The following is a 12,262-nucleotide window of genomic DNA, read 5'->3' on the forward strand; positions in this document are numbered from 1 at the left end:
ATGACTGAAGATTGGTCCTGTTCATTTCAAGGGCATAGGAGCCAAAAATGGCTAAAGATGACAAAATAAATCATTTTTGAAGTGATCACAATAAGTGTTGATGAGGTCCTGTGGTCATACATGTATGCCCAGTGCACCTCTGTACCAAATTTCAGGTCATTTGGTTTCAATACAAGGGCATAGGAGCCAAAAATATACATTTTTAGTAAAAAAATGTCAGAAAACCCCCAAATAACTAATGTTTTAAGTAATCTATGGAGAATGTGTCCATGGGGTCCTGTGAGCACATGTTCAATGCACCTTTGTGCCAAATTTATGGTCATTTGGTTTCTATACAAGGGCATAGGAGCCAAAAAATATACATTTTTAGTCAAAAATGGCCAAAACCCCCCAAATAACTAATTTTTTAAGTGACCTCAGTGAAGAAAGTGTTGATGGGTTCCTATGCTCATATGTCCAATGCACAACTGTGCCAAATTTCAGGTTATATATTAGGTTGTATTATATACCTGAGGGCAGAGGGGCCCAAAATATACATATTTGGTCTATTAAAAAAAAGGACCAAAAACCCTAAATATCATAATTTCTAAGGCATCTATCAAAAAAGTGAACAAAATTCTGGGGGTATTTGCTATCCCTACCTCCATGCCAAGTTTCAGTTCATTTGGCCCAAAAATGAAAAAGTTGAATCAAATTGAACAGGATTGATTTGACAGGAGCAGGGGAAGAGACAAAGCAAACATTGAAAATCCATACTGTAATACTACAGTAGTATGGATTGCAATATAACAATATATTTCACCATATGTAACGTTATAGACGTAGACGGGGAAAACATCAGACACCAGACTGATCCGTGAATACCAATGAATATCTGTTGAAAAGACCAGACGGGGAATGCCCCAATGACGACGGGGAAAAATACGTCGGGGAAAGCTCCAAGACGACGGGGAAACCTCCAAGACGATGGGGGGAAAAGTGGGGAAAGCTCCAAGACGACGGGGAAAACTCCACAAAAAGTGGCAGGCTGAATTATGTGCTAAATGCAAAATTAAAACTATCGCCAACATCAGGCTGAATTATGTGCTAAATGCAAAATTAAAACTATCGCCAACATTTCTCTTTCCATGGTAATAAAACCCTGCATTACATCCCTCGATCTAGGAAGTTAAGCAACGTGCAGTCCAGTTGAGTTCAGTATACGTACTTGGATGGGAGACCACCAAGGAAGATCCGGGATGCTAGAGCCCGACCAAGAATTTGTCTTTCAGAAGGCCTCAATCACGTAATTCAGCCTCATTACTAAAAAAATTGGGTACTTACTTGCTGCAAATAATACACCAGATTTGATAATCATTTTGCACTGCAGACTTAAAGCAACTCTGAACACTCATTATAGAGGGTCTGCATGCCTGTTTCCTTTAAATCTTACAAGCCATTTTGATACACCGTTAATCGTTGCCGGCAAATTCAATGTTATTGGCTAGTTATTCATGAAGCGTTGTTGGCAGTTTTAATTCTACGCTAAGCGTTATTTGTTATCCCGAATTTACCGTTAAGCTTTACCAAGTTGTCATTAGTCACATACTTTCACCCATGTAGCGTTGTATAAATAGTTAAGTTAGCCGGAAATGGAGGAAGCTTGCAGTTGCCTGCTCTGCAGCCGACCGATGATGATGATAATGTATGAATACGTCACTTCTTCTCGAGCACAAGAGCTATCTACACCCAAAATTTGTGACCATAGCTTGTTCAGAACACAAGATATCAAAACAGGAAGTTCTGCTGCAGTACCAAGGGAGCTGCTAGGGGCCAAAAATCTAATCATTTCCAGTTTTTGTCACACCCTACCAACACATCAAGTATGAAACTAATCTATCTGGTTCTTTCCAGTCATAAATGAGATATAGGTTGGTAACTCTAGCGCTTGAAGGCCTGACTACATCATACATGTATTTCTTTTCAGAGTTGGTATTGTTTATAGATACAATCATTTTGATAGTCATTTTTTTACATTATGCAAAGTGTGGACATTTTCCTTCTGTCTTCAAGTGACATCCAATATCTGGTAACACGTTTTTATTGTTTTCCAGCTGTACCCACAATAAAGAACAGTGTCCCAGACCTTTCAACCCCTGAATGTTCCATGTTAATTATTGTCAGTTGTAAAACTTACTGTTTTACATGTAAGAGCTTGAATCCTGTCTCAACTTCTATGATTTTGCCTTTCCAAATCAAGATGTTTGAATTTTTCCTTTCCAGGTATACCCACAAGAATAGAGTCCCTTCAGAAACTTGGGTGCTGCTGTGCCACTCAAGCTGTTTTCCCTTACTCTCCTGTCAGCCCCTGGACTTGTGCAGACCTTGGTAGGGAATCCCCAGCGGAGTAACCCGACACTCACAGAGGATGTGCCCCTGCTTTTGGGAAGTCACCTCTGACCTCTCCCTCCCACTGTAGTTGGGACAACAGACAGACAGACATGGTGTGTTGGTAGGGAGGAACTGGGGACAGACCAGACTCACATCCAGGTTTGTGACTTCTAGTCATTGTCTTCCTGTAACTTTGACAGCATGTATCACAGCAAGGTTTATAGTAGAGGTAGATACTGGTTCACTCAATCTGGACCTCATTCTGACCTGTAAAACATCCAAGAACTGAGTAAAAAAAAAAACCCTGACAGTACAAAACATGTGTCCAAAAGCAAAACATGAACAAATTGTAGTACAAATACATAGATTTATAATTAGATATGTTATGATATAATCCAACCCAACAAAAGGTTGGCTCAAGGTTGGCTATAGTAACAATGATTGCCTGAACTGCATAAATTGCTATTCTACTGTAATTGTTGGTTCTGTTTTAGGTCAACGATGATTTAATGCAAAAAAAAAAAGCAATCATCGGCAAGTTCACCATGAAGTTGTTACCAAATGGAATCAAAAGTGCAACAATCAAATATCAATATTGGTTTGTCTTGGAAGTCCTTTCACCAGGAAACTTTAATTATGGTCATGCATAAGTCTTCTTTCCTAATACTTCATATGGGTTTAATAAACCCAAGCATGTCAACTAGACATGTACAGGATCAGGTCCAGGCTTAGGTGCGGACCTGAACCTAAACCTTTGAATCTAAACCTAGACTTGGACCTGATTAAGCCACACCAGTAGTCACCCCGGATATTGCATACACATTTACATTAAGGGACTGGTCGATATTCAGCGGGGGGGGAGGGCCGGTCGTCTGGGGGGGGAGGGCCTAGGAAAAAAGATTTGAGCCGGGGGGAGGGCCTAGGAAAAATATTTTGAGATGGGGGGAGGGCCTAGGAAAAAAAATTTGCTCGATCTACCAGCAAAATTTGTCCCTCAAAATGCAGGAAATACCGTTTCAGAGGGTAACGAAACGGCTGCTGCGATCTCTGTTTAACACCGCTACAACGTTGTAAAAATATTGATGTTACAGTATTCATTTGCAGTTTGTATAATTATAAAGGTGGGCGTAGAAAAAAATATCAGTAAAATTTGTTTACCTTTCTTACGAAGCTGGCGCGGCAATTAGCTTGAAGCCGAAGTTCATACAGACTTTTCTTAGTGTTCTACTGCTATAATAAGTGCTCGATAAAGTTACCAAAATGCGACGTAAAAATGTACTTCCGGTTTGTAATGTCACAATTCAGTCACGGTGACAAAATTTGGCGTCTTAGAAGAACTTGCATTTCTTGTCAACATCTGCGTACGCGTACCAACACATGTCGGTATTTTCCTCAGATTTTACCACAAAAAATGACGGGAAAATGCGTGTTTTCTTTCATAATTTGGAACGCTCTGGAAGATGACTGGTGAGAGTGCCGTCTGTGAAACGGCCGGTGAGACTTGTGAATTCAGCATTCTTTGTTCCATGTTCGCTTCCTTGTTGACATTATAATCTGTACACATTCTCGACTTGAGAACTATCATAATGATCAAATGCAGTACAAGACATGCGTAACTCGATTTGCATGGGAAATGTTGCTATACGTGTCGTTACCATGGCAACAGCCTTGGCGGCAGTCTTTAGATGTACCGATTTGACAGGGCTTGCCACGTTATGCGAAAAATCGAATTAACTTGCAACCAATCACAGCCAGCAGAGGCGCCAAAAAACGCGGTTAAGTTACGTCAATCACTTAGAAGCGGAAAAACCCGGGAAACTGGCGTCTGTTTATAGTTTGCACCAGGAGGAAAACATTATTTAACTTAAACTGAGTTGAACGATTCCTTTGTCGATAGTTGTAAAACTATGAAAATCACAAGCGTGACTGTTCACAAGGCCTCTGATACACACACAGCTACAGATAAAAGAATCTGAATGTATTATGAATCTGTCAGATTCATAATACATTCCAGTTTCCCGACAATTTTGCCCATTCCGTCATTTTTGACCGACAAAATGGATGTCCAAAAAGCGTGGCATTTTTAAAAGATTTTCCAAGTACAAGTCTGCGTTCTCACGCCCGCCGACAGCTACAGAGGCGACCTGTCGAGCCCGCCGTGGGATCGTCCTCACACGTCGGCTCCCCCCTCCCCACTACAGTTTTGGTTAGTCGTATCGTGCTGACGTTATTGTTGTCATTTCCCCCGATTAATTACCGTCAGTTATTGCCTAAACAGAACCAAGAAAAAGTACAAAAGGTATTTGAATTGAAAGTAGTCTCCGACAAGCTCCTCAGACCCCATGAACTTGTAATGCGTTAAGTAGGGGCGGGGCGCGCGCCGCGGAGCGGCGCAAATCTACTAGAAATTCAGGTACAAAATACTCAGTTTGTGGCGTTGTTTGGATAGAGTGGATTTATAAATATCAGAAGAACGCAGTAGCCTCGGTGAATCATATATTTATGGGCTCCGAGCAATGCAATTTCCTTTTTTTGCTAGTGGTAAGAGATCTGCCTCGCGATGAAAACCAGTATCATAAGTATGGCGTAAAGGACATTTCCAAGCGGGAGCGCAGTGATTTATTGGCGTCTTTAATATTTTTCAAATTTTATAGGAGGGGGGAGGGCCTAGGAAAAATATTTTGACTTGGGGGGAGGGCCTAGGAAAAATTTTTTGACCTGGGGGTAGGGCCTAGGAAAAATTTTTTGACCCGACCCTCTGACGACCGGCCCTCCCTCCCGCTAAATATCGACCAGTCCCTAAACTCAGGCTATGGAATGAACGAACGAACGAAACTCAGGTTCAGGTCCAGATTCATGTCCAGACCTGAACCCTGGTCCCATGCCATTTCATACATGTGTGCTAGAAATCCTTTTTTATTCAGTTAGGCCACAGCAAGTGAATTTTATGGATGACATCAGCGCGCGCATTAAAGGGGGCCTAAACCTTTTTTTGTAAAGCATTCTGCAATATTTTAAATACATCAAAAAGTCCAGTTATTACTTGTTTTACGTTAGTCCATCATAGATTAGCGTTTCCACAACAGTTGAACTTTGCGCCGTTTTCTTGTCGAGCCCGGGGAAGTACCGCGACCTTTGACCTCTGTGACGTATTCCGACCGCCAACCTGTGCCAGCTCGCACGTACAGCACACATCTTGACTGCGCGGGAACTTATCGTATAAATAGAGTTTTCAAGTCCGGCTTTTTCAATCGAGGACTTGCCAATGTGGACCGTAACTTCTAAACTCTTCATCTAGAGTCTGTTACGACCTCGTCTGTGGCACAAAACGTATTACAGACGTACGAAAATAGGAGTTTTTTTTCCCCGCGAGTCCGTCCAGCTGAATGTGGGGAAGGGGCGCCATGCCTTCCTGCGTAGTTTGTAGTAACTCCCGCAAAAAAGGTTTCAACATCGGTCCCGTCCCATTCGACGACGCTGACAGCCTAAGTTCTGGATGTGTCGGCAGGGCGACAAAAGCAGCTCCAGCGGCGCCCCTCCCCAGTCTCCTCGGCCGATCTCGCTGGGCGCCTGGGCTGGGAGTTATGTTCTGTGGGTCAAACCCCTCGTACTCCTCAAAGCCCTCAAACTAAGCTCGTTAACTCCCTCCAATTCGCCGAAATCCATCATTGGGAGAGTAGCGTGGTGACAAAGACGTGGTATAACGTAGTGGCGTATTTAGCAGTATGGAGGTTGGCGGTCGGAATACGTCACAGAGGTCAAAGGATGGACTAACGTAAAACAAGTAATAACTGGACTTTTTGATGTATTTAAAATATTGCAGAATGCTTTACAAAAAAAGTTTAGGCCCCCTTTAATTTTCGCCTGATTTCAGAAAAAAAACAAGAATTTTGTTTTCTTTGGAGATGGTCAGCATGACGAAAAAGTACAAAAATGGGCAAATATGTTGCATTGAGGCTATATGGTTGTACTTGTAGAAGTGACACTAGCCAGGTAGCCATGACTTTAGTTATTGAAACTAAAACTTTACTTAGATAATTGTAGAAGTGGCCCCAATATAGATTAGCCATGAGTGTAGTTGCCATGTTGGCAAGTAATACCAGTCTACCATACTAGTGTCACCTTTACTACACTAGTTCAGGTCTTGAATACAGAAATGAATTCCTTGTAGGTAGGCTTTGATACCATTTTTCGTCACTTCAATTCTTTTTTTAATGTTTATTGCGTATATTTGGAAAATCTTGTTTTTTTTACCCATCTTGCAATTGTTTTTTCCCCCCTATCTCACTATTTTTGCCGTCTGCAGAGGATGTCATTTACTTGCTGTGGCCTTACAAGTAGAATTGCATGTGGGCATATTTTTTTAATCTTTACCTCAATTTTGAAAAGTCTTCATATAAATGAAATCATATGCAGCCAGTTTAGAACATGAAGGCAGCAATATTTACGTCTTTTTCCAGCTTAAGAGGAGAATATAACTTATAAGTGAGAGGTACTTGAGAATTTCCCAACACACTTCTGGTGTTCACCATATCTTAGATCTGGATGGATATACCAGGCTAAGCATTTACTACCTTTGTCATGAAGACTGCTTGATAACATATCAACATGTGAGTTTAATAAACAGCATAACGAAAGCTGTAGGTGGATTGCAATGATATGTGGTTATAATTTCAGCTAAAGGACCACCTTGTGACTGGAACTGAATCTGATTCCGTACTGAAGGTGTTTCAATTTTTGTTCATTTTATTTGTTTCAGGATGGATTTTGATAAGATTGAGCAAACAGGGAAGGCAGACTTTGTTGTCCATGAGGCGGAGAAGAGATTTGCTAACAAGGCACTCTTGACGATGAACACTCTGCGACGGAGCGGTCAGCTGTGCGATGTGGAGATAAGTGTGGAGGGAAAAACGCTCCACGCACACAAAGTTGTGCTGGCATCTTTCAGTAACTACTTCTACGCCATGTTCACAGGTATGTATGTATGTATGTTTGTTTGTTTGTTTGTTTGTTTGTTTGTTCATCGAACGACGGAAGTTACAGAGTAACTCATGGCTTTGCTCGTAGATGTCTTGACAATATACCAAGTACATGCTCTCACAGTACGATACCAGCGTAATGGATGTAATTTTCAGGTGCATTCCACTAGAGGGTGCAGCTACATAAGAGGCTAGCTGTTTGTGGTAGACTAGTGGGTATGAATGGGTGGATCTCGGTAGCCTGACGTGATAGCCAGGCCAGCTAGACAGGCCTGGGAGACAGCCCAGCCTTTACATCAAACCCAGAATTGGAACAAACAAAAAGTGTGACCTTGACCATAGAGTTCCTTTGACAGCTGTGCAAAATCTTCTACCTTGACTACCTTGAGAAGGCACATCAGATGTACATAGAGGTCAGAAGTTCAGTAGTCTTTTTTGTGTGACTTTATGGCTTCTTACTAAGGTCTCATTCATGTATTACTCTGTGTGTATACCCTAAAAATAAAAGGCTACATGGACGCATGTTTTTAGCGGTGAGAAATTCTGTTGTACTAGTTTTAGCCAGCCAAACTGATCTCGAAAGTTAGATTGGTGAAAGCTTGTTTGTACCTGAAGAAATTAGAAGGTAAAGTTTGGCAGCCGCACAATAGGTTGGCGGTACACAGTCTTGGGTTTTGAGTGGTGCGGTTGTGCACTAACAGTAAAAAAGTGCCTCTTGCGGGGATTGACTAATTGTAGTTTGTAATTGCTATAATAAAGTATAAATCATAAACAACAAACATGGATTCTGCTCATTGGCAATTTTTTCCCATGATTTAGAGTGTTTAATATGTTCAACATAGAATGAAACCTGCTGACATCTTATTTATAAGCTTCATTATGAACGCACCTATGTAAAACATGTATTATAACATAGAAGCTTATGGGAATTCTTAGAAAAAAAGGAATGAATGAGATCCTAAGGTAATCTACTGTAAACAGAGAAACTTATTTAGCAGGCAATGTTCGGAAGCCGCGCACTAGGTTGGTTTTAGTGGCATGGTATGGTCATACAGTAACACTATTAAACAGTGACAAAGGGCTTCTCGCTTGGAGTGACTAATTTCAGTTTGTAATGGCTATAATGAGGAAATGTTATAATCCTATTGTGGTAATTTATAGTGTGAGTGAATGGCCTTAAAACTTAACAAGAACACGTGGCAAGTTTTGTGAGACCAGGCTGTGAGGATTGATCCACTTACAATGGGAAGGACCCCAGCATTTACATGTATCAATTGAAGTGTGGTTGATTCTAAATGTGCTCAAGGTGTGTCTGTCCTTAAACACAGGATCCAAATGTCCACTGATGTACATCTGGATCCCAGAGAACATCCCTAGCCATTCTAATATTACTAATTATAGGGTCTGTCCTGACAGACCTTCACACTGAATTCAGAAGAACCCCCTAGACATTATGCTAAAATTAAAGAAGATAATGATGCCAAGTTTGGTTGCCTCGCTAGGAATTACATGAATAAGACGGCTGTCCTCACGAATTATGGGAGATCAAAATGAGCTCAGCCGTATTACGTCTTACGGAAAAGGGGCATGCAGGCCTTCTGATATTAGAGACAGTAACTAATCTAAGTTACAGCAAACAAATTTGCGTTCTAATTCCCATTAGGCCATCTACCCTTACCACAAGGCCCATGCAGAGGATGCCATGCTACGATTGTACAACAGAACAATTCTATTCCTAGGAGGTGTAAAATGTGACCATGTCAATAGTACCAATAGGAAGAACTGAATGGTTGTGTGATTCCTCATCAGTCTAAGTATTTTGGGTTACAGGCAGGAATGCCTGCCACTAACAATCACAGCTTGTGTCAACTCATGTTTCTCTTATCATAACAGTCCCATTAGGTAACCACTAACCCGGCTGTGTTAGTCTAAGGCCCACTTTACATTACGTTTTTCGCGTTAGCGGGACTGCGTTAGCGGGAGCCCCGTGTAAAGAGAGTTCCCGTTAACGTAGTCCCGCTATCGTCAAATTTTTTCCCGTCCTCTCCAAAGCGTACGCCCGTAGGCTCAGCGGGAGTCCCCGTCAACGCCAAACTGCGTATAAAGAGAACACGTCGGGCTCGCGTTAGCGGGAGTCAGGGTTTAGACGTTTAGCATAAAGCAGGCGGGATGTCAGAAAAATAGTCTCATTCTCACATTTTTGGACGACCTACTTTTGCACAATTTTCGTGGAAGACCTGTAAAAAAATATACAAGTTCGATTCCGAATATTTTCTCCTGCAATACATCGTTACGTTGTATCGAAACCAGAAGCCGCTATCTCTGCAAATTTTGTATGAGGTAATCCCATTACGCGTCTCCGATTGGCTGTTGCTATGACAGTGGTGGCCGTTGCTATGACATTGGTGGGGAAATTCCCGCCACATGAACTGCTGGCAGCATGAGTTTCTACGTACGAGGTAGTTATTATACCTGCAGGAATTATGCGTATATTCACGGTTATTTCAGTACGTAGCCATAATTTAGCAGGTCATCACTGAAAGAAAGGGATCTTCTATCAAACAGTTCGCTTTGAAAGGGTTTTTAAGTGCTTTTTTATCGAAAATTTTGTGGTCGAAGTTACCGGAAGTGTCAGCGAAACAACAACGTAGTCAGGGACTTGTATTTCTCATGCCAGTCACGTATTTGAATTTTCAATCACTTGGTTAGCAGTACGCAAACAAAAAATTAACGTTTGTTCAATATAACATTGTGCAGCTAAAAAGAACTCTATCTGTACGGGTGGACTTTCACCAAGATTTTACATTCCACCGCGCGCCGCGGGTGTCCTGTCAGATTTCCGGGCAGTGTGTCTAAAGAGGTGCCGATAGCGGCGTCCCGATAACGGGAAATTTACCGCTTACGCGAAAAGGGTAATGTAAAGTGGGCCTAAGACCAGTTCATACTAAGGCCTAAGCTTGCCAAATTGGATTTCGAGGCGAAACCGAAGCAGGATTCATGTGGCCTAATATGAATGGTCAAAGTCACATTGAAGCCGGGTAAATCGGGAACCACCAAAAACAAAAACAAAACAAAAAAACAAACAAACCTCTGGGAGGTTACTAAGTTTCGATGTGGCTCAGGCGACAGGCGATTCCAGTATGAACGCGGAGGTGGCGAGCCGCTCCGACACTTGATCTCGCATGATGCAAGGAGTCCTGCGTCCGTTTGGGAGCAACACAACTTGTCCTTGACACACTGAGCAAAGTAGAGTAGTACCACTGTACAGTAGTAGAAGCATTAGTATGCTGATGCAGCTATGTAGCCTAATGAGTCCGCGTTACCGTATATGCTAATGAGCCCTCCCAAAGTTGGAACGATCTACACGCACGCGGAAGAAATTTTTCCGACACTTGGATGGCGATATTTGCAGTTCCATCTAGACGCTGAAAAAAGCTGTCGGCAACAAGCTGTGAGCTCGCAGATATTGGGAAAAACTGTGTCTAGGTCGTGCATTAGTAGTTGTGGGAAAGAAGCTGTCAGCATGGAACTTCCTCTTTAGGAAGTGGGTAGGTTATGGAGGAAGTAAGAATGCTTCTGTGGTGGCAAAACGTGTCCTTGCAGAGAAAGTTTGCTGTTCAAGAGAGTTGCCATAGAATTAGCAATAGTCTCGCCAGACTTGCTACAAGGTTAAAGATGATATCAAGGCTGTAAAATTAAAGTTGCTAATGTTCTACATGTATGTGTCAAAGACAACCATTTCTGTATGACCTCAGGTGACCTAGCAGAGGCTTCCCAAGGTGCCATCACCATGAAGGCTGTTGACCCCCGCAGTTTGGAACTCCTCATTGAGTACGCCTACACAGGTCAGGAACAGTTTGATAAGTAGGACATCTGCTTCCATATACATTTTGTGATACTGTATGGCAATTTTTTCAAGTGCTACCAATTTAGTGCACTGTCCCTGGGGCATTTCCCATCATTTTTCTTAGTTACTGTTCATGTTATACATTACTGTTGACACTTTGCTGTGTGTTTTTATTGACTCTCTAGTCCTACTTATAACAGAATATCACAATTTTAAGATACTACCCAAATTTGCTGACAATAGGTTATATAAAACTCATCATATTGGCCTTAGGAAAAAAATGTTGTGCAGTTATCCGGCCGACCCTAGCAAAAACCTGCAACTTCTATGAAATGTTTTTGTTCTGGAATCTGGTGAAATTCGAGACAAACTTCCTATTTTTTTTGCACTATCTAAACGGATCATTAAGGCTTTTGATGTTAGAATAAGAAAACTGTAAATGCAGAAACTTTCGCAGTGGTTTAATGTTCACGGTTTTCACGGTGGCAGCTTCACTGCAAACTTAAAACACAGGGACATTTTGCCATGGCAGTAAGAAACTACCGCAAAAAGTCATTTTTCCTGCTACCATGAAATCAAATCCCTGCGATCCCTGCGAACTTAAATGCATTTGCAGTATGTGGAAAACATACATGTATATGAATTGTCCCTCTTTGTTCATTTTATCAATATGCCTGTGCTTGTACAATATAATATCATATCTGTTACAGTAATTACATGATTTTGAAAATACCGCAGGCCTGAAGCATTTTGTTGCATGTATTGGTTGTCGCAGCGTCACCTTTGCCAGAATCTTAAAAAAAGCAGAAAAAGAGAACACACGTATCCACCAACCTTTTCAAAGCTGATATGATAAATAGTATGTATGATAAATAGAGGAGCTTTTATAAATTAAAGATGGCCATCTTTATAAAAGCTCCTTGGATAAATATAGATGACATAAGTTTGTGCATCAATGTAAGTTCCCCACAAAATGTTTTTGACCGTACTGTGAATCATACAACATAAAACAGCTGTAAAATGAACGCATGTACATTGTATGCCATAGTCTGAAAATGGATACTAG

General features: G+C 41.5%; 1 protein-coding gene across 1 annotated transcript in view; it reads left to right on the forward strand.

Annotated features, from left to right (window-relative positions):
• Nucleotides 1–1,127: 1,127 nt before the first annotated feature.
• The window catches only part of LOC118419169 (kelch-like protein 20), a gene marked incomplete at its 3' end in the record, with an annotated part of 19,935 nt that continues 8,800 nt past the window's right edge, over nt 1,128–12,262 (forward strand). Inside the window, 3 exon segments of the mRNA XM_035825488.1 lie at nt 1,128–1,285; nt 2,263–2,529; nt 7,130–7,344. Coding sequence (XP_035681381.1) covers nt 7,131–7,344 — 214 coding nt within the window.

Source organism: Branchiostoma floridae, chromosome 7 (assembly GCF_000003815.2).
Source record: "Branchiostoma floridae strain S238N-H82 chromosome 7, Bfl_VNyyK, whole genome shotgun sequence".
Taxonomy (NCBI): domain Eukaryota; kingdom Metazoa; phylum Chordata; class Leptocardii; order Amphioxiformes; family Branchiostomatidae; genus Branchiostoma; species Branchiostoma floridae.